Raw genomic sequence first — 22,590 nt, 5'->3', positions numbered from 1 at the left:
CTCTCTCTCTCACTTACTTGCTCTCAAATAAAAAAATAAAAATATTTTAAAAACATTTTTAAATAAAAATAAATAAAAATGTTTTGGGGCAGGGATGGACCCTGAGCCTCCCTACTGTACCATTTTTGCTGCTGTCACCTAAGTTGATCCTTATACCACCCAAAAGTTAATGATGAAACAGGGGCCCCAGTAAAGTACCTTGTCCATAGTCCCCTGAGTAATAAATAGTAGAGTCAGAATTCAAGTCCATATCTGCTCTACATCTCTTCTATTCTCATTTAATTCACTATCTGGAGAATTTTATTGTTTCCTATTATTTCCCCCCACCCAGTGAATCTCAGCCCCCACCTCTCTCGAATGGTAGATCTATATTTATAACTACTTGAGAACACTACAACAAGTTTCAAATTCAGTAAGTCCTAAACTAAATTCATTATCTTAACCTCCTGCTTCTCCATTCTCAAACCCTCCCGAAATTTGCTTCTTACTTGCTTCTGGTAATTACTCTCACTTCTCCGTTAAATGGCAGCACCATTCACCCACTTTTAATCAAACTCCAACTTTGGAGTTAACCTCATTGGCCAAATCCTGCCTGAAAGATGAAACTGAAAAAAATCCTGAACGTTTGATGTGCCTGGGTGGCTCAGTAGATTAAGCCTCCGACTTTGGCTCAGGTCATGATCTCAGGGTCCTAGGACTGACCCCCTCTTCAAGGCCCCTGGGCTCTGTGCTAAGCAGGGAGTCAACTTGAGGATTCTCTCTCTCTCTTCCTCTGCCCCTCCCCCTGCTTGTGCTCTTTCTCTCGCAAACAAATAAAATCTTTAAAAATAAATAAATAAATAAAATCCTGAATCCTCAGTCTGAAAAGAAACCCGAGCCCAGCCAACTACTTAATCCCGGGGCAGCCCCTCGGTCTTCCGCCTAAGGAGCATGCTGTGTGGATCGCCGGGCTGGGCCTCTGGAGGCAGCCAAGGGCTGGCTTCTGGCAGCGCTCTCAGGGGCACTGGCTGCCGGGACCGCGCCTCGGGTCAGTGCGGGGAGTTTGGAGCCCGGAATCCGGAAGCAGTCGGTGAGGGAGCTGTGGGAGTGGGGAGAGTAGGCAGCGGGGAGCTTCGAAAGCCCAGAGCATCGGATGCGAGGAGAGAGTCCCGAGCCAGGAGCGCCAGGAGCAGCGAGTATCGGGAGTGGGCCATATCCCCTGGCAGGCAAGTGCGTGGGCGCGGATGGCCGGACCCCGTGGGCTGTTGGGGCAGTCTTGGCCGAGGGTGTCCGTGTCGACTCCCAAGCTGAGCGGCTGGCTCAGCTCTGTGCCGCCGCTGATGGTGGTTGCGTGGTTGGCCTTGCCGCGCTGGTGGCCCTGGGACAGCAGGCCCGTTCATGCAGCCCGAGGGCATGCCCCCTTCGGGGGCATTGGCGTGTTCTCGAGCGAGTCGGCGGCCCAGGTGACAGGACACAGGTGGGGCCGGTGCTCGAGCGGGTCTCTGAGCGCGCTCCGGGCTCCGGGAAAATGAGCAGATGGCGACAAAACTCTGTTTCTTGCTTCTAATAGGCAGACACCCTGTCTTCTTAAAATGGGGTATTCTTCAATATAGGTTTGGAAAAGTATACGTTTAAAAAAAAATACAGTATTTTTGTGAATAATCAGGGAATGTAATCTGACCTCGAAATTAGAAACATCATGATAGAAACATTCAGTGTACATGTTGAAGATCAAAGTTGAAAACTTGGAAATCCATTAAATACTTCCTGCGGGGAATGCCCAGTGACTCAGCTGGGCATTTGTCCGGAGGAACACGGCACTGCTGAATGTTTAGACTTTTGACTCTGGATTACAAAATAACAATAAACACATAAAAATATTTAAAGTGGAGTGTAATGCTAAAGGAGGAAATCACTCTCCATATTTGCATGTTGCGGATAGAGTAGCTGGAATTTGTGAGGAGGAGCTCAGGTTGTTTCTCAGGAGCTGGGGATGTGTGTCTTATCCTGTGTTTCTAACAGAGACAGATTCCAAAATCTCCTATGTACACAATAAACTCTGATGCCCACATGAATGAACACTGACTGTTTAGGAGAAGCTTGGAAAGAAGGGAGAGACCGGTGGCACATGTTAAGAAAGTGGCTAGCCAGGAGAGGCCACACATGTAAGAGAGACTCCATATACAATCAGGAGGAAGGCAAAAGTCAAGGCCTGACTTCAGATTTCACAGAATTTTATAGTGTTAGTTTCACTTCCTACAATGAGTAGGAAGACAGAAGTCAAGGCCTGACTTGAGATTTCACAGTATTTGAGTGTTAGTTTCACTACCCCTACAGGACCTCAGTTGTGAAGAAGAGTTGTTTAAAGTGTTTGTTTATATTTTGGTTTCACAAATAGTTCCATGAACTGTACACTTAAAAATGGTTAAAATGGCAAATTTTATGTGAGGTACATTGTGCCACCAAAATAAAGGTTAAAAAATATCTATACTGTTTGACACAGTAATTCCACTTCTGGCCATCTATTCTAAGGAAACAATGACAGAGATTTGGTCAAAATATATGTTTAAGACATTTCTGTCAGTGTATTTTTCATAATGAACAATTTTCAGTAATCAAATATCTGGTGACTTGGGGAAGAGTTAAATTACACATAGCCACAACAGATATTTTCAAAGACTATTTAGTGATATTGGGCAAATACTCATTAAAAGTTAGATAAAAGAAACTGGCTATAAAATTCAATAAATAATATTCACAAATAACATAATTTTATTAAAGTAATTTATAAAATATATTGATACAGGAAAGAATAATATTTAAAGATATTGAAAGAAATATCAAAATCAACAGTGGTGTTATTTCTCATGGAGGGATCATAAGTGCTTTTTTTAAAAAAATATTTTATTTATTTATTTGACAGAGAGATCACAAGTAGGCAAAGAGGCAGGCAGAGAAAGAGGAGGAAGCAGGCTCCCTGCTACACAGGAATCCTGATGCGGGACTCAATTCCAGAACCCTGAGATCATGACCTAAGTGGAAGGCAGCAGCTTAACCCACTGAGCCACCCAGGAGCCCCCTAAGTGCTTTTTAAAAAAAAACTTTACTGAGATATACTTTACATACCGTTAAATTCACCCATTTTAATTGTATGATTCAAAGACTTTTAATGAGTTGTGCATCATCACCATTATCTGGTTTAGAACATTTCCAGCACTGTAGATGCTCTTTATTTTTCTCCATTCTGGTTAACCTACTTTGGGGGAGAAGTTATTTTTAGAAAGACAAATTCATAGTACTTTCCTTGGAAATTTAAGCAAAACTGAAAAATAATACAATTTAAGGTAAAACTAAAAGTAATATAATTTAACAAGAATAAAAATCATTTAAGCTCTTTGAGTCAGTATTGTTTAGGATTTCAGTACTATTTTCTAAGATAACCATTGGAATTGCAAACAAAGATTTACATGTAAGGGTGTGCATCGTAGCTTTTTTTCTTAAAGATGGATTTATTTGAAGGGCGCCTGGGTGGCTCAGTCGTTAAGCATCTGCCTTCAGCTCAGGTCATGATCCCATGGTCCTGGGATCGAGTCTCACATCAGGCTCCCTGTTCAGCGGGAAGCCCACTTCTCCCTCTCCCACTCCTGCTTGTGTTCCTTCTCTTGCTGTCTCTCTCTATCAAATAAATAAATAAACATCTTTTAAAAAATATTTATTTATTTGAGAGAAGGTGGGGGCACAGAGGGAGAAACTGTCTCCAGCAGTCTCTCCACTGAGCTGATCCTGGAACCCAAGGCCATGACCAGAGCCAAAATCAAGAGTCAGACTCTTAACCAATTGAGCCACCTAGACTCTCCCATAAGTTTTGTTTTGTTTGTTTGTTTGTTTGTTTGTTTAAAATTTTATTTATTTGTCAAAGAGAGAGAGTGTGTGTGAGCAAGCACTAGCAGGGGGAACAGCAGGCAGAGAAAGAAGCAGGCTAGCAATGAACCCGATGAGGGACTGGATCCCTGACCTGAAAGCAGACACTTATCCACCTGATGTCCCAAGTGTCCCTATAGCTCTGTTTTTGATACCAAAATTTAGAAGTAATTTGATTGCCCAACAATAGAAATAGTTCATTTATGACATTTATCTAAGATAGCCTTTCTTAAAAATGTTTTCCAGGAATAATTAATGATTTGATGCTAAAGACAAAATGCTGAAACAAAATGCAAGATAGGTATTGTGAATATGGTATGATTTCAGTTTTGATAATAACATAGTCCATTACAGTACATACACATAGAAAAAAAGCCTGGAAGAAAAGGCAAATGAAATTTACTGTTAAATACTTATACATTTCTTTCCTTTCAAAACATGCCTATTTTTCTTAGAAGTAATTCTTTTCCATATATAGGAAAGTAGGACAGTAAAAGAAGTTAAATTAAAACATAAATATGTTTCCATTTAAACATAAGTTGCATACTTTTATTACTAATTGATCAGTTTTTTCTCTAGAATGGCTAACAGACATCCACATAACTAATGGGATTAAGGGTCTTTTAAGTTTTAAAGAATTATGTATAAAATCTGTGGCTTCACTATCACATATATTAATTTTTAATCTAGAAAGAAGTGCTTTGTGTTCTTAAACCACACACCTGATCTGTAACTGAAATCTGTACATTTTCATTAAGGTGTATAGTACAAGCCTATACGAAAGAATTTTGGAGCGCCATAGTACCAGCCATAAAGCTAGAAATGATTCTAAAACCAACATACTTGTAAGTTTGATCACTGTTCAATTTTTGTAGTTAAAAATGATTGCAATATGCCTTTTTAAAATAATGCCCATATTCACATTGTTTGCTTGTAGAACAATTCCTGATGCACTGTCATTTATATTCACTGAAAAGAAAATCCTTTATTTTTTTCCACAGACTCCCCTGAATTTTATTATACTGTGATTTATTTATTTATTTATTATTTAAATTCAATTTTGTTAACATATACTGTATTACTGGTTTCAGGGGTACAATTTAGTGATTCATCAGTTGCATCTAACATCCAGTGCTCCTCAAGTGCCCTCCTTAATGCCCATCACCCAGTCACCGGATCTCCCCACCGACCTCCCCCCAGCAACTGTCAGTTTGTTCCCTATGGTTAAGAGTATCCTATGGCTGGGGTGCCTGGATGGCTCAGTTAGTTAAGCATCTGATTCTTGATTTTGGTTCAGGTCATGATCTTGGGGACTTGGGATTGAGCCTCGCATCAGGCTCTGTGCTACACACGGAGTCTGCTGGAGATCCTCTCTTTCAAATAAATAAATAAAATCTTTTTTTTTTTTTAAAGTCTCTTGTGATTTTCCCCCTCTCTGTTTTTATCTTATTTTTCCTTCACTTCTCCAGTGTTCTTCTGTTTTGTTTCTAAACTCCACATATGAGTGAAATCATATGGTATTTGTCTTTCTCTGACTGACTTATTTCACTTGGCATAATACCCTCTAGTTCTAGCCATGTCAATGCAAATTGCAAGATTTCATTCTTTTTGATGGCTCAATAATATTCCATTGAGAAGACTTTAAAACTATGACTTGAAACTTTTTTCCCTACAGGATGACTGTGAGGATCTTTGCAAATTGTAACTTCTGTTTGAAAGTTAAGCACTTAGCTCCTTAACAGAAGAAAAAGCTACAAAATGACATTAAGGAGAATGGTGGAAATTTTTCCTTTTTATTAAATCCTCAGGTATGTAAACTTTGTAAGAACTGTGTGATAAATACTGTCCGTTCAGGGAGGGTAGTTCAGGGTGCTTGGCTGGCTCAGTGGGAAGATCATGCAACTCTTGATCTTGGGGTCTTGAGTTAAGACCCCATGTTGGGCATAGAGCTTACTTAAAATAATAAATTAATATATTTTTTTAAGGGTGAATGGGTCATGGTTAGAAGGGTAAGCAGAGACAATTGGCCACAGAAGAAAGTCACTGAAGGCAGGTGAAATTATGACATCGTTAACAGGGAAGCTGGGCTGGAGAAAGGCAGAGGAGGAAAGACCATGCATCCCACCTTCTCTCCATTTCCTTGAGCTGTAGAGAAATTCCACGTACCTTGTGAATCTGAAGTTATTAGAGTACAAGACCTGAAGACCTAAACAGAAATAATTACAGACCAGCCAAATCTATTCTTGAAGGAGAAAAGTGATGGTGTACAGCATTTGCAAAAAGCATTCCATCTAATCACTCCCTAGTATGTCGTCCCTGAGTGTCACCTGTACAGTGTGACTCGGGACAAAGAAAAACATGTAAACTCATCTTGAACTGCTTATACAGCTTTTACTGCTTGTTTTGTTTATTTAAAGTCCGAAGGAAGCTACTTTCCCTCTCTTGAAATGGAATTGTAGACCTGACAGTTTAAGATTGGTGGCTTAGCCTGACCCTTCCTGGACCACATCCCTGGGGCTTGCTGACATGAGTCTAGTTTGTTCTGTGAAGTATGTTCAACTCCAGCTAGATCCTAGGTGCTCTCTGGCATTTAGTAGTTTGCCTGTGATTATCAGAAATGGAATGTCCCTGTTCACCTCCAGTTTAGGCAGAACTGTGTATACATCCCTTAATACAGCTTTCCTCACTTGCCTGTTTCCATTTCTGTGCATGGATGAATAATTCATGCCAGTTATGCTTTCTCAGTTTATCTTCTGGGTAAAGAATGCCAACATGGTCTCTCATTTCCAGAAATTCCCACATAGTGTAAACTTTTTGGAAATTATGTTGCCAATGTATATAAACTTTTGAAATGTGCATACCATGTATTATAATGAAGGAGACAACTATATATTGTTGAGGAATGAGCTCCAAGATGAATTATTAAGTGGAAAAGCAGGTTCATAACATCATGTTTAGTATGCTGTCATTTGTGACTAAAATTAGGGCTGTGTACTTATATGTGTGTTGCCTATGCATAGAATAGCTTAGAAGGATACTCCAGAAACAAGTTAAAACAGATGCCTCTGGGGAGATGAACTGGGAACAATGGTATGAAACATATGTTAATTTATTATTATTATTATTATTTTACTTTGTAGATATTCTAAAATGTGTGTATACTATTTATTCCATAATAAATTAATAAAATTACAACTTAACAAATAAAATAAATAATGAATACCTTTTGAATCTATCATTCCACTCCTAAGAAAACAATTAAACAAATGTACAAATATGTGTACATGAAGTTACTCAGCACAGCATTGTTTAAAGGAGTGAAAACTTGGGAATAACCTCTAGGGTTGGTTAATCAATTATGGTATATCCCTATCCCTATTCTTTAAAAACTATTGAATTTTTAAACTTTTATTTAACTAAAAATTATTTTATTTGTAAGAGTTTTAGAAGTCTGAGAAAGATTACTATAAATTATTTTGAAGACTTTTAAGGGTGAACATTCTAGGGCAAGATAGTGACAGGGTCGGGGACTTCATTTTATTTGGTCCCTTGAATTTAGCTGGGTATCTATAGAACTATTCTGAACACACACAAATTCCGCCTGAGTTGTAAGAAAATATATTTGGAACTCTACAAGCAGAAAAACAATTGCTTTTTGCAAGGTAGGAGATGTGGAATTGTGAATCTGTGGGGAAATATCTTAAGATAAACAGAGTGGGGAGGGATCCTCCATAAGCTGGCTGCTGGAAAGTGATATAACACTGGAGCGTGAAATCAGAACTCTTAGAAATTGCTCACTAGGACAGATTTCTTGAGGATCCCGGAGACACAGAAAGAATGGGGGTGCCTGATCCGATAGGGTGCCTGAGCAGTGAAGTGGGAATCTGGTTATGGTCAGAGAGCTCAGAAGGGACTCTCAGCTCCAGTCACCATAAACCGTGAGCTGGGCTGGTAGGAAAACCACTCTTCACCCCAGGCAACTGGAACATGTGGGCTGTTTAACATCTCCTGGATAGAAATAAAACAGCTGCTCCCATGAATCTAGCAACAACTCTCAGGGAAGTAGTAGCGCCAGGAAGGAGAGTAGGATGGCATCCAGCTATTACCTGGGAGCAATGGAGCAGGGTCCGTACCTGACCTCAGAACCACTCACAGTCACAAAGACACAAAGTGCAGTGAGGCTCGTGGACCCTTAGAGCACCCCCTGGGTACAAATTGGGTGCAAATTGGGTGCAAATTGCCAGAGTCTGTGGAGGATGGCACACAGAGGCTGTGCCTATGACTGGACAACAGCTCTCAGGCACTGATGGTTCCAGAAAGGAGAGTAGGATGGCACCCAGCTGTGACCTGGCAGCAGCAGAGCAGGATGTGTGTGAGCTCACAACCACTTGCAGTTGCAAAGACACAAAGCGAAGTGTTGCTCATGGGCACCAGAGGCACCCCCCAGGAGAAGTGTAGTGGGGGTGAACTGTAGAAGTCTGTGGGCTTGATACACACAGATGTGGAGATAATTTGACCTGGAGGGTTTATTGAAGAAGGGGAACTGTGATCTCGTGCCTCTGGGCCAAAGATCCTGGCATGGCTGTTTTTGCTCTGACCCTCTGAAGAGGTGTGGAAAGCCACCAAGAAACAAAAGTGACACAGATGACCAGTTCACCTTGAGCCCATCCCCCTGACAAGGGGTGGGGCAACTTTGCCCAGGGAAAGACACCTGAGAAGTAGAACAGCAGGCACCTCCCTGAGAAATCCCACAGGATGGTAAAACCCCAGAACCAGGGGCAAATAATGTATTGAGTTCCATATGTTACCTCATGATTGGTTTATCCTTCAGTCTAAAATTTTACATTTTTTTAAACTTTTCCGCATTTTAACTAGATTCTTATTTTACCAACTTATGTTTTTAAGTTATTTTTAACTTTTTTCTCACATCTACATTTTATAGATTTATGCCTCATTCTTGTCCTTTTTTCACTCTATCCAATTTTATATATATATATATATATATATATATATATATATATATTCTAACACAGAAACCAAAATTCAATCAGGAACAAGAGTATCACCCTGCTTTGTCCACCCTGTGAGATTATAGTGTCTCCCATGCCCCTTTTTTAATTGTTTTGGTTCATCTTGCCTTGTTTGCTTTTCTATGGTGGTGTCTGACCTCTTTGGATTTTTTCTTTCCTTTTTTTTTTTCTTTAAGATTTTATTTATTTATTTGACAGACAGAGATCTCAAGTAGGCAGAGAGGCAGGCAGAGAGAGAGAGAAGCAGGCTCCCTGCTGAGCAGAGAGCCTGATGTGGGGGTCGATCCCAGGACCCTGAGATCATGACCTGATAGCAATTATAAAGTTAATAGCTAGGCTTGAAAAGAGTATAAATGACAATACAGAATCTCTAAAGGTGGTAATGAGATCTAATCAGGCCTAAAAGTGCTAATGATCTAAAAGTGCTGTGAATGAGATGCCATCTAAATTGGATGCTTTAACAATTAGGGTCAGTGAGACAGAGAGAAAATCAGTGATCTAGAGGACAGGCTGATGGAAAGGAAGGAGGTTGAGGAAAAAGAGAGAAAAACAACTAATAGCCCATGAAGAAAGGCTTTGAGAACTTAATGATGTATTGAAAAGAACCAATGTCAGAATCATCAGGATCCAAGAGAGGGTGGAAAGAGAGAGAGGGCTAGAAGGTATATTTGAGCAAATCATGGCTGAGAACTTCCCTAATTTGAGAAAGAAAATAAGCACTCATGTCCAAGAGATAGAGAGGAACCCTCCCAAACAGATCAACACCCTGACCTATAATAGTGAAGCTTGCAAATCTTAGAGCCAAAGAAGTTATGCTGAGAGAAGCTAGGGAGAGGAGATTCCTTACACATGGAGGGAGGAACATCAGAATAACATCAGACCTATCCACAGAAACCTGGCAGGCCAGAAAGTGCTGGCGAGATATATTCAGAATACTAAATGAGAAGAACATGCAGCCAAGAATACTTTCTCCAGCAAGGCTCTCATTCAGAATGGAAGGAGAGATACAGAGTTTCCAGGACAGACAGAAACTGAAAGAATATGTGACCACCAAGCCAGCCCTGTAAGAAATACTAAGGGGGATACTGTAAGCAAAGAGAGAGCCCAAGAGTAACAGACCAGAAAGTAACAGACAATCTACAGAACAAACTACAGACTTGGCAGGCAATACAATGTCACTAAATTCATATCTTTCAGTAGTTACTCTGAATATAAACAGGCTGAATGTTCCAATCAAAAGACACAGGGTATCAGATTGGATTGAAAAAGGAGGACCCATCCATATGCTATCTACAAGAGACTAATTTGAACCTAAAGTCACCTCCAAATTAAAAGTGAAGGGATGGAGAACCATTTACCAAGCCAGTGGACCTCAAAAGAAAGCTGGAATAGCAGTTCTCATATCAGACAAATTAGATTTTAAACAGAAGACTTTCATAAGAGATGTAGAGGAGCACCATATCATACTCAAAGGGTCTATCTGACACGAAGATCTAACAATTGGAAATATCTATGCTCCCAATGTGGAAGCAGCCAATTATATAAAACAATATCCAAAGTAAAGAAACATATTGATAATAATGCATTAATAGTAGGGGACTTGCAGACCCCACTCACAGCAATGGACAGATCATCTAAGCAGAAGATCAATAAAGAAATGAGGGCTTTGAATGACACACTGGCCCAGATGGACTTCACAGATACATACAGAACACTCCATCCTAAAACAACAGAATACTCATTCTTCTTGAGTGCACATGCAACATTCTCCAGAATAGATCACATACTGAGTCACAAGACAGGCCTGAACTGATACCTAAGATTGAGTCATTCCCTGCATATTTTCAGACCACATGCTTTGAAACTGGAACTCCATAACAAGAAGAAATTTGGAAGGAACTCAAACACTTGGAGGTTAAAGAACATCCTGCTAAAGAATGAATGGGTCAATCAGGAAATTAAGGAAGATCTTAAACAATTCATGCAAACTAATGAAAATGAAAACACATCAATTCAAAACATATGGGGTACTGCAAAAGCTGTCCTGAGAGGGAAGTACGTAGTAGTCAAAGCTGCTCTCAAAAAAAAATCGGAAAAATCCCACATACACAAGATAACTGTATACCTAAAGGACCTGGAGAAAGAATGGCATATAAAACCTAAACCAAGCAGAGGAAGAGAAATATTGAAGATTAGAGCACAAATCGATGAAATAGAAACCAGAAGAACAGTAGAACAGATCAATAAAACTAGGAGCTGGTTCTTTGAAAGAATTAATAGGATTAATAGGATTATATACATCTGGCCAGATGTATAAAAAAGAAAAGAGAAAGGACCCAAATTAATAAAATCATGAATGAAAGGGGAGAGATCACAACCAATACCAAGGAAATAGAATTGTTAAAATATATTACGAGCAACTATATGCCAAACTATATGCCAAAATGGATGCATTCCTAGAAATGTATAAACTACCAAGACAAACAGGAAGAGGTAAAACACCTGAACAGACCAATAACCAGCAAGGAAATTGAAGCAGTAATAAAAAACCTCCCAAAACAAGAGTCCAGAGCCACATGACTTCCCAGGGGAATTGTACCAAACACTTAAAGAAGAGGGGCACCTGGATGGCTCAGTCGTTAAGCATCTGCCTTTGGTTCAGGTCATGATCCCAGGGTCCTGGGATTGAGCCTCACATCAGGCTCCCTGTTCAGTGGGAAGCCTGCTTCTCCCTCTCCCACTCCTCCTGCTTGTGTTCCTGCTCTTGCTGTCTCTCTGTCTCTCTCTCTCTCTGTCAAGTAAATAAATAAAATCTTTACCATAAAAAAAGAAGAAATAATACCTATTCTACTGAAGCTCTTTCAAAAAATAGAAATGGAAGGAAAACTCCCAAACTCCTTCTATGAAGCCAGCATTACCTTGATTCCATAACCAGACAAAAACCCCTATCAAAAAGGAGAATTACAGACAAATGTCCCTGATGAACATGAATGCCAAAATACTCAACAAGATCCCAGCCAATAGAGTCCAATAGTACATTAAAAGGATGATTCACCACTACCAGGTGAAGTTTATTCCTGGGGTGCAAGGGTGGTTCAGCATTCACAAATTAATCAATATGACAGAGCACATTAATAAAAGAAAAGACAAGAATCATATGATCTTCTCAATTGATGTAGAGAAAGCATTCAACAAAATACAGCATAATTTCTTGATTAAAACTCTTGAAGGACAGGGATAGAGGGAACATACCTCAATATCATAAAAACCATCTATGAAAAGCCCACAGCAAATATTCTCAGTGGAGAAAAACTAAGAGATTTGTGTTACTAAGGTCAGGAACACAACAGGGATGCCTGCTCTCACCACTGCTGTTCAGCATAGTACTAGAAGTCTCAGCCTTAATAATCAGACAACAAAGAGAAATAAAAGCATTCAAATTGACAAGTAAAACTCTCTCTCTTTGCAGATGACATGATACTTTATGTGGAAAACCCAAAAGACTCCACCCCAAAACTGCTAGAACTCATAACAGTGATTCAGCAACATGGCAGGATACAAAATCAATGCACAAAAATCAGTTGCATTTCTATACACTAACAATGTGTCTGAAGAAAGAGAAATTAAGGAATTTATCCCATTTGCAATTGCACCAAAAACTATGAGATAACTATGAATAAACTTAACCAAAGAGGCAAAGGATTTGTACTCTAGAAATTACAGAACAATTATGAAAGAAATTGAGAAAGACACAAAGAGATAGAAAAGCATTCCATGCTCATGGGTTGGAAGAATAAACATTGTTAAAATGTTTATGCTACCCAGAGAAATCTACACACTCAATGCAATCTATCAACCTTTTTCACAGAACTGGAATAAACAATCCAAAAATTGTATGGAACCAGAAAAGACACCGGTCACAAGGAGAATGTTGAAAAAGAAAACCAAAGCTGGGGGCATCACAATGCCTGACTTTAAGCTGTATAACAAAGATGTTACCATCAAGACAGCATGGTACTGGCACAAAAACAGACACATAAATCACTGGAAGAGAATAGAAAGCCCAGAAATGGACCCTCAACTCTGTGGTCAACTAGTCTTCAACAAAGTGAGAAGGAATATCCAATAGAAATAAGACAGTCTCTTCAATAAATGGTGTTGGGAAAATTGAAACTGGACTATTCTCTTACACCATACACAAAGATAAACTCAAAATGGATGAAAGACCTATATGTGAGACAGGAATCCATCAAAATCCTAGAGGAGAACAACAAATATTGGCGAGGATATGGCATCAAGCTGGTATAGCCCCTCTGGAAAACAGTATGGAGGTTCCTCAAGAAGTTAAAAATAGAGCTTCCCTATGATCCAGTATTTGCACTACTAGGTATTTACCCCAAAGATACATATGTAGTGAAAAGAAGGGACATATGCACCCCAGCGTTCATAGAAACAACTTCCTCAATAGTCGTAAGAGTGAGAGGAGCCAAGATGTCCTTCGACAGATGAATGGGTAAAGAAGATGTGGTTCATGTGTACAATGGAACATTACTCAGCCATTAGAAAGGATGAATACCTACCATTTGCATCCACACATATAGAACTGCAGAGTATTATGCTAAGTGAAATAAGTCAAGCAGAGAAAGGTGGTTATCATATGGAACTCATATATGGAACATAAGGAATAGCGCGGAGGACCATAGAAGAAGGGAGGGAAAACTGAATGGAAAGAAATCAGAGAGGGAGACAAACCATGAGAGACTCTAGACTCTGGGAAACAAACTGAGGGTTGCAGAAGGCAGAGGGTGGGGGATTGGGGTAACAGAGTGAGTGGCATTAAGGAGGGTACATTATCTGATGAGCACTGGGTGTTATATGCAACTAATCAATCATTGAACACTACATCAAAAACTAATGATGTACTATATGTTGGCTAATTGAACTTAATAAAGAAAGACTTTTAAGGATGAAACTAACAGATAAAAGTATTTAGATTTGTTTCTATATGTACATAATGAATTGATTCTTTTTTTCTAAGCGCACACATATAATCTTAGACAATGTTGATGTTCTGAGCCAGTATCAACTACAGTCTATCCAAAAGAACCATATCCATATTATAAACCCAGATTTTATATGGGACTCAATCAAAGAAAGGAGGCTCTTGGACATAATGAATTATGATCCTAATAAGGCACTGGACATCACACCACCTCCTTGTCAAAAGGCAAACAGTTCTGGTAAGTATTTTATACAAAGCACTTAATATATTACAGGTGCTATAGTAAACATTTTGGTTTATCAAAGGCAGTATAGTCAAAGAATGGTCTAGACATATTACAAAAATTATCAAACATCCTCAGGTCCTTCATTTGTGACATGATGGCACTGGGGAACTCATTCTGACCCTGCAGCATACTAGAAATGCATTTCATTACTATACTCACCATAATCTTTTTTTTTTTAAAGATTTTATTTATTTATTTATTTATTTATTTGTCAGAGAGAGAGAGAGAAGGAGGACACAAGCAGGCAGAGCGGCAGGCAAAGGCAGAGAGAGAAGCAGGCTTCCCACTGAGCAAAGAGCCCGATGTGGGACTCGATCCCAGGACCCTGGGATCATGACCTGAGCCGAAGGCAGAGGCTCAACCAACTGAGCCACCCAGGCATCCCTACTCACCATAATCTTAAGAAAAGAAAAATATCATTTGAAATTGTATATCCATCAATGAGTTTCAAATAATACAGATATTAGAATTCTCTTCACATGTCTCTTAAAATAAAATCATGATCTATTCTCACTATCTTTTATTTTAATCTACCTTCTTTTTGTCCCATTTGTACTATCCTTAGATTACCAATTACTATAGTTACTTTAAGAACATTAAAAAAAAAAAAAAAGAATACCGTGTTAAGTATGACCTGTCGTGACCAGCGCAACAAATCTACCAGGAAACGTGAGGGTAAGAGGATGGTGAAAAGAAATTAAGAGACAAAGAGATGGGGGCAGGAGGAGCAGTAAGGAGGATGTCCAACAGTACTAAGTTTATTCAAAGCACTAAAGCCATATATATAGTGATAGGAGAAGCAATATACCTGTGCCTAAACAACCACGAGTTCCCATAATAAGTTTCACATTTAACTATAAGCAGACCTCGTGACACCAAACAGCTGATGCTAGTACAATTGTTCTGTAGCCATACGGCAAACCTGAAAGTAATTTAGGAGCAGTACCAGGGCAGCAAGGACCAGCAATGAACTTTTGACCCCAACCGAATTGTTCTCATTTGTTTAGCAAGCATGTGGGAAGTCACATAGGGGAGCGCATAACACAGCACAAACCCTTTCTCAGTGCTACTCAGCTTTTCCCGTCCTAACCTTTTGTTAGGTTATTCGGACTTTAAAGGAGGCACAAGTCAGGGCCTGGTTTGGTCCTCATCTCAAGCCTTATTGCGGCCTCCCACAATGACCTATATTCAAGAATCTTAAAAATTCCAGGATTTATTGTTTATAATTTTAATAAATCTTTAAGTAGTAAACAAGTGTTTTTGTTTTAGAAGTGACAACAGATGATCCGTCCCTGGACAACTCCATGGAGAAGGAAAACATTTTGGAATTCACAGAGTAATCTACTTTTTTTTTTCAATTTATTTTATTTAATTTTATTTATTTTATTTATTTATTTGTGTGAGAGAGAGAGAGAGCAAGCACGCACAAACAGGGGGAGCAGCAGACAGAGGCAGAATCAGGTTCCCCACTGAACAAGGAGCCTGATACAGTATTCCCAGGACTCTGGGATCCTGACCTGAGCTGATGGCAGATGCTTAACTGACTGAGTCACACAGGTGTCCCCAGAGTGCACAAGTGGAGGTGAAAGAGAAGCAGACCAGTGCACTGGAGAAAGCACCAGTCTTAGCAGTGGCACCTGGGTGGCTCAGTGGGTTAAGCCTCTGCCTTTGGCTCGGGTCATGGTCTCAGGGTCTTGGGATCTAAGCCCCTCATTGGGCTCTCTGCTCGGCGGTGAGCCTGCTTCCTCCTCTCTCTGCCTGCCTCTCTGCCTACTTGTGATCTCTCTCTGTCAAATAAATAAATAAAATCTTAAAAAAAAAATTCAGTTTGCAAAATGTTTTGTAAACCTCAAGCACAGGTTTTGTTTTGTTTTTTAAGATTCTATTTATTTATTAATTTGAGAGAGAGACAGAGAGAGGGAGCAGGAGGGAGGAGCAGAGGGAGAGAGAGAAAGACAAACAGACTCCCTGATAAGCAATAAGTGGGAAGCCTGATGCGGGCTTGATCTGATGACTCTTGAAATCATGACCTGGACTGAAGATGCTCAAACAGTTTTAAAATGCTATTAATACCTCATGTCTTTGTAGTATTTTCATTTATCTTGCTTCTCTAATTTTAGGCTTTTGTTTATTTAAGACTTTTTACTTCAACTAGTCTAGTGCTAATTATTTCCATCTTAGTATTATATAAGAGTGGACATAATTGTTAGATTGATTTTTAAAAAGAAAAGGCACTAGAGATGAGATCTGGGTAGTCTGCTTACCCTGCTACCTTACCGAGAAGGCTTTAGAGTTGAGACTCTTCCTTACTCCCTACCTAAGATGTAAAAAAATAGAAAAAGTGACAACCTTCTGCAAATGGAGTATATGAGGCTACAGTTCTTTTTTTCTTTTTCTTTTTCTTTCTTTCTTTCTTTTTTTTTTTTTTTTTTTGCTTCTTTATTTAACAGAGAGAGACAGTGAGAGAGGGAATACAAGCAGGGGGAGTGCGAGAGGGAGAAGCAGGTCCCCCCACCCCACCTTAGCAGGGAGTCCAACAAAGGCTCTATCCCAGGACCCTGGGATCATGACCTGAGTGAAGGTAGATGCTTAAGGACTGAGCCACCCAGGTGCCCTGGAGCTACAATTATATATGGTTTTGTAAAGCATACCCACAACTGTAGTATCAATTAAGCATCACATTGAGCCTTATTTTATTTGTTAATAGTACTGTTAAAAGACAGCACAGACTATGACAAATCTGATGCCTTTATTTTAAAGGGGGTGGGGATTGACTGTAGTACAGAGTCTCCGGTGTGAGCCTGCCTGAGTGACAGCTTCTTAAGGGCCAGAACCCAAGAGAGCACAGGTCACCTGCCACTGCTAGGACTGGTGCTTTCTCCAGTGCACTGGTCTGCTTCTCTTTCACCTCCACTTGTGCTTCATGCCACCCCACCTTCCAATGCAGACCCTCAGTATTCGGCATCAGAGCTCTAGAGTTAACCAAAGGAGGATTCCAACTCATTACACAAGACTTTTTAACCATGTTCAGAGTATCTGAGGAGGGATTAGGGACTTAAAATGTATTTTGTATGGAATTAGGGGATATATAAGAAAAATTTTATGAATATTCTGTTTAATCTAAAATTCCATTTTAATGTTAAAATTTTATTATACAAGTTTCAGGTTTTGTAAAGAGAATGTTGAAATTCCTCATTTTCCACAAGACTTTGAAGTTGCAAAATATAACACCTTGGAAAAAGTAAGAGTCTGATTTGTATTTTATATTTAAAATTTAATATTTAACTTTTGAGTGTTTTTATTATAAAATAATATGTGCTCATAATAAAAATATAAATAGTAAAAAATACTAACGTAGCTATTTATTTTTTTTTAATTTGAGGAAAATAAACCACATATTTTATTGTGTTCCCTTTAAAAGGGATCTGACCTTTTTTTTAATTTTTTATTTTTCATAAACATATATTTTTATCCCTAGGGGTACAGGTCTGTGAATCGCCAGGTTTACACACTTCACAGCACTCACCATAGCACATACCCTCCCCAATGTCCATAACCCCACTCTCCTTCTCCCAACCCCCCTCCCCCCAGCAACCTTCAGTTTGTTTTGTGAGATTAAGAGTCACTTATGGTTTGTCTCCCTCCCAATCCTGTCCTGTTTCATTTATTCTTTTCCTACCCTCCAAACCCCCCATGTTGCATCTCTGCTTCCTCATATCAGGGAGATCATATGATAGTTGTCTTTCTCTGCTTGACTTAATTCGCTAAGCATGATACCCTCTAGTTCCATCCACATTGTCGCAAATAGCAAGATTTCATATCTTTTGATGGCAGCACAGTATTCCATTGTGTATATACACCACATCTTCTTTATCCATTCATCTGTTGATGGACATCTAGGTTCTTTCCATAGTTTGGCTATGGTGCACGTTGCTGCTATAAACATTCAGGTGCACGTACCCCTTCGGATCACTGCATTTGTATCTTTAGGGTAAATACCCAGTAGTGCAATTGCTGGGTCATAAGGTAGTTCTATTTTCAACATTTTGAGGAACCTCCAAGCTGTTTTCCAGAGTGGTTGCACCAGCTTTCATTCCCACCAACAGTGTAGGAGGGTTCCCCTTTCTCCACATCCTCGCCAGCATCTGTCATTTCCTGACTTGTTAATTTTAGTCATTCTGACTGGTGTGAGGTGGTATCTCATTGTGGTTTTGATTTGTATTTCCCTGATGCCGAGTGATATGGAGTACTTTTTCATGTGTCTGTTGGCCATCTGGATGTCTTCTTTGCAGAAATGTCTGTTCATGTCCTCTGCCCATTTCTTGATTGGATTATTTGTTCTTTGGGTGTTGAGTTTGCTAAGTTCTTTATAGATTTTGGACACTAGCCCTTTATCTGATATGTCGTTTGCAAATATCTTCTCCCATTCTGTCAGTTGTCTTTTGGTTTTGTTAACGGTTTCCTTTGCTGTGCAAAAGCTTCTGATCTTGATAAAATCCCAATAGTTCATTTCTGCCGTTGCTTCCCTTGCCTTTGGCCATGTTCCTAGGAAGATGTTGCTGCAGCTGAGGTCGAAGAGGTTGCTGCCTATGTTCTCCTCAAGGATTTTGATGGTTTCCTTTCTCACATTGAGGTCTTTCATCCATTTTGGTCTATTTTTGTGTGTGGTGTAAGGAAATGGTCCAATTTCATTTTTCTGCATGTGGCTGTCCAATTTTCCCAGCACCATTTATTGAAGAGGCTGTCTTTTTTCCATTGGACATTCTTTCCTGCTTTGTCGAAGATTAGTTGACCATAGAGTTGAGGGTCTGTTTCTGGACTCTCTATTCTGTTCCATTGATCTATGTGTCTGTTTTTGTGCCAGTACCACGCTGTCTTGAGGATGACAGCTTTGTAATAGAGCTTGAAGTCCGGAATTGTGATGCCACCAACTTAGGCTTTCTTTTTCAATAGTCCTTTGATATTCGAGGTCTTTTCTGGTTCCATATAAATTTTAGGATTGTTTGCTCTATTTCTTTGAAAAAGATGGATGGTACTTTGATAAGAATTGCATTAAATGTGTAGATTGCTTTAGGTAGCATAGACATTTTCACAATATTTATTCTTCCAATCCAGGAGCATGTAACATTTTTCCATTTCTTTGTGTCTTCCTCAGTCTCTTTCATGAGTACTTTTAGTTTTCTGAGTACAGATTCTTTGCCTCTTTGGTTAGGTTTATTCCTAGGTATCTTATGGTTTTGGGTGCAATTGTAAATGGGATTGACTCCTTAATTTCTCTTTCTTCTGTCTTGTTGGTGTAGAGAAATGCAACTGATTTCTGTACATTGATTTTATATACTGACACTTTACTGAATTCCTGTACAAGTTCTAGCAGTTTTGGAGTGGAGTCTTTTGGGTTTTCCACATAGTATCATATCATCTGCAAAGAGTGATAGTTTGACTTCTTCTTTGCCGATTTGGATGCCTTTAATTTCCTTTTGTTGTCTGATTGCTGGGGCTAGGACTTCTAGTACTATGTTGAATAGCAGTGGTGATACTGGACATCCCTGCCATGTTCCTGACCTTAGTGGAAAAGCTTTCAGTTTTTCTCCATTGAGAATGATATTTGCAGTGGGTTTTTCATAGATGGCTTTGATGATATTGAGGTATGTGCCCTCTATCCCTACACTTTGAAGAGTTTTGATCAGAAAGGGATGCTGTACTTTGTCAAATGCTTTTTCAGTATCTATTGAGAGTATCATATGGTTCTTGTTCTTTCTTTTATTGATGTGTTGTATCACATTGATTGATTTGCGGATGTTGAACCAACCTTGCAGCCCTGGAACAAATCCCACTTGGTCATGAATAATCCTTTTAATGTACTGTTGAATCCTATTGGCTAGTATTTTGGTGAGAATTTTCGCATCTGTGTTCATCAAGGATATTGGTCTGTAATTCTCTTTTTTGATGGGATCCTTGTCTGGTTTTGGGATCATAAAATGAGTTTGGAAGTTTTCCATCATTTCTATTTTTTGGAACAGTTTCAGGAGAATGGGAATTAGTTCTTCTTTCAATGTTTGATAGAATTCCCCCGGAAAGCTGTCTGGCCCTGGTCTTTTGTTTGCTTGGAGATTTTTGATGACTGTTTCAATCTCCTCACTGGTTATGGGTCCGTTCAGGTTTTCTATTTCTTCCTGGTTCAGTTGTGGTAGTTTATATGTCTCTAGGAATGCATCCATTTCTTCCAGATTGTCAAATTTGTTGGCATAGAGTTGCTCATCGTATGTTCTTATAATTGTCTGTATTTCTTTGGTGTTAGTTGTGATCTCTCCTCTTTCATTCATGATTTTATTTATTTGGGTCCTTTCTCTTCTTTGATAAGTCTGGCCAGGGGTTTATCAATCTCATTAATTCTTTCAAAGAACCAGCTCCTAGTTTCGTTGATTTGTTCTATTGTTTTTTTGGTTTCCATTTTATTGATTTCTGCTCTGATCTTTATTATTTCTCTTCTCCTGCTGGGTTTAGAGTTTCTTTCTTGTTCTTTTTCCAGCTCCTTTAGGTGTAGGGTTAGGTTGTGTACCTGAGACCTTTCTTGTTTCTTGAGAAAGGCTTGTACCACTATATATTTTCCTCTCAGGACTGCCTTTGTTGTGTCCCAAAGATTTTGAACCATTGTGTTTTCATTATCATTTGTTTCCATGATTTTTTTCAATTCTTCTTTAATTTCCTGGTTGACCCATTCATTCTTTAGAAGGATGCTGTTTAGTCTCCATGTATTTGGGTTCTTTCCAAATTTCCTCCTGTGATTGAGTTCTAGCTTCACAGCATTGTGGTCTGAAGATATGCAGGGAAGGATCCCAATCTTTTGATATTGGTTGAGACCTGATTTAGGATCGAGGATGTGATCTCTTCTGGAGAATGTTCCATGTGCACTAGAGAAGAATGTGTATTCTGTTGCTTGGAATGAAATGTTCTGAATATATGTGTGATGTCCATCTGGTCCAGTGTGTCGTTTAAGGCCTTTATTTCCTTGTTGATATTTTGCTTGGATGATCTGTCCATTTCAGTGAGGGGAGTGTTAAAGTCCTCTACTATTATTGTATTATTATTGATGTGTTTCTTCGATTTTGTTATTAATTGGTTTATATAGTTGGCTTCTCCCACATTGGGTGCATAGATATTTAAAATTGTTAGATCTTCTTGTTGGACAGATCCTTTGAGTATGATATAGTGTCCTTCCTCATCTCTTACTATAGTCTTTGGATTAAAATCTAATTGATCTGATATAAGGATTGCCACTCCTGCTTTCTTCTGATGTCCATTAGCATGGTAAATTGTTTTCCACCCCCTCACTTTAAATCTGGAGGTGTCTTCCAGTTTAAAATGAGTTTCTTGCAGGCAACATATAGATGGGTTTTGTTTTTTTATCCATTCTGATACCCTGTGTCTTTTGATTGGGGAATTTAGCCCATTAACATTCAGGGTAACTATTGAGAGATATGAATTTAGTGCCATTGCATTGCCTGTAAGGTAACTGTTACTGTATATTGTCTCTGTTCCTTTCTGGTCTACCACTTTTAGGCTCTCTCTTTGCTTAGAGGACCCCTTTCAATATTTCCTGTAGAGCTGGTTTGGTATTTGCAAATTCTTTCAGTTTTTGTTTGTCGTGGAAGCTTTCAATCTCTCCTTCTATTTTCAATGGTAACCTAGCTGGATATAGTATTCTTGGCTGCATGTTTTTCTCATTTAGTGCTCTGAATATATCATGCCAGCTCTTTCTGGCCTGCCAGGTCTCTGTGGCTAAGTCTGCTGGCAATTTAATATTTTTACCATTGTATGTTACAGACTTCTTGTCCCGGGCTGCTTTCAGGATTTTCTCTTTGTCACTAAGACTTGTAAATTTTACTATTAGGTGGTGGGGTGTGGACCTATTCTTATTGATTTTGAGGGGGGTTCTCTGCACCTCCTGGATTTTGATGCTTGTTCCCTTTGCCATATTGAGGAAATTCTCTCCAATAATTCTCTCCAGTATACCTTCTGCTCCCCTCTCTCTTTCTTCTTCTTCTGGAATCCCAATTATTCTAATGTTGTTTCATCTTATGGTGTCACTTATCTCTTGAATTCTCCCCTCGTGGTCCAGTAGCTATTTGTCCCTCTTTTGCTCAGCTTCTTTATTCTCTGTCATTTGGTCTTCTATATCGCTAATTCTTTCTTCTGCCTCGTTTATCCTAGCATTGAGAGCCTCCATTTTTTATTGCACCTCATTAATAGCTTTTTTTATTTCAACTTGATTAGATTTTAGTTCTTTTATTTCTCCAGAAAGGGCTTTTATATCTCTCGAGAGGGTTTCTCTAATATCTTCGATGCCTTTTTCGAGCCCAACTAGAACCTTG

At 39.2% G+C, this 22,590-nt stretch overlaps 1 protein-coding gene across 1 annotated transcript in view; it reads left to right on the top strand.

Annotated features, from left to right (window-relative positions):
- Positions 1 to 925: 925 nt before the first annotated feature.
- The window catches only part of PARP4 (poly(ADP-ribose) polymerase family member 4), a 106,279-nt gene continuing 84,614 nt past the window's right edge, over positions 926 to 22,590 (top strand). Inside the window, 6 exon segments of the mRNA XM_032314629.1 lie at positions 926 to 1,209; positions 4,659 to 4,745; positions 5,576 to 5,708; positions 13,969 to 14,170; positions 15,488 to 15,554; positions 17,378 to 17,465. Of these exon segments, the coding sequence (XP_032170520.1) occupies positions 1,133 to 1,209; positions 4,659 to 4,745; positions 5,576 to 5,708; positions 13,969 to 14,170; positions 15,488 to 15,554; positions 17,378 to 17,465 (654 nt within the window). The 5' untranslated portion in view covers positions 926 to 1,132.

The sequence above is a fragment of the Mustela erminea genome, chromosome 15, assembly GCF_009829155.1.
Source record: "Mustela erminea isolate mMusErm1 chromosome 15, mMusErm1.Pri, whole genome shotgun sequence".
In the NCBI taxonomy this organism is placed as follows: Eukaryota; Metazoa; Chordata; class Mammalia; order Carnivora; family Mustelidae; genus Mustela; species Mustela erminea.
Note: the sequence above shows the minus strand (reverse complement) of the source record. Positions and strands in the feature narration are given on the sequence as shown.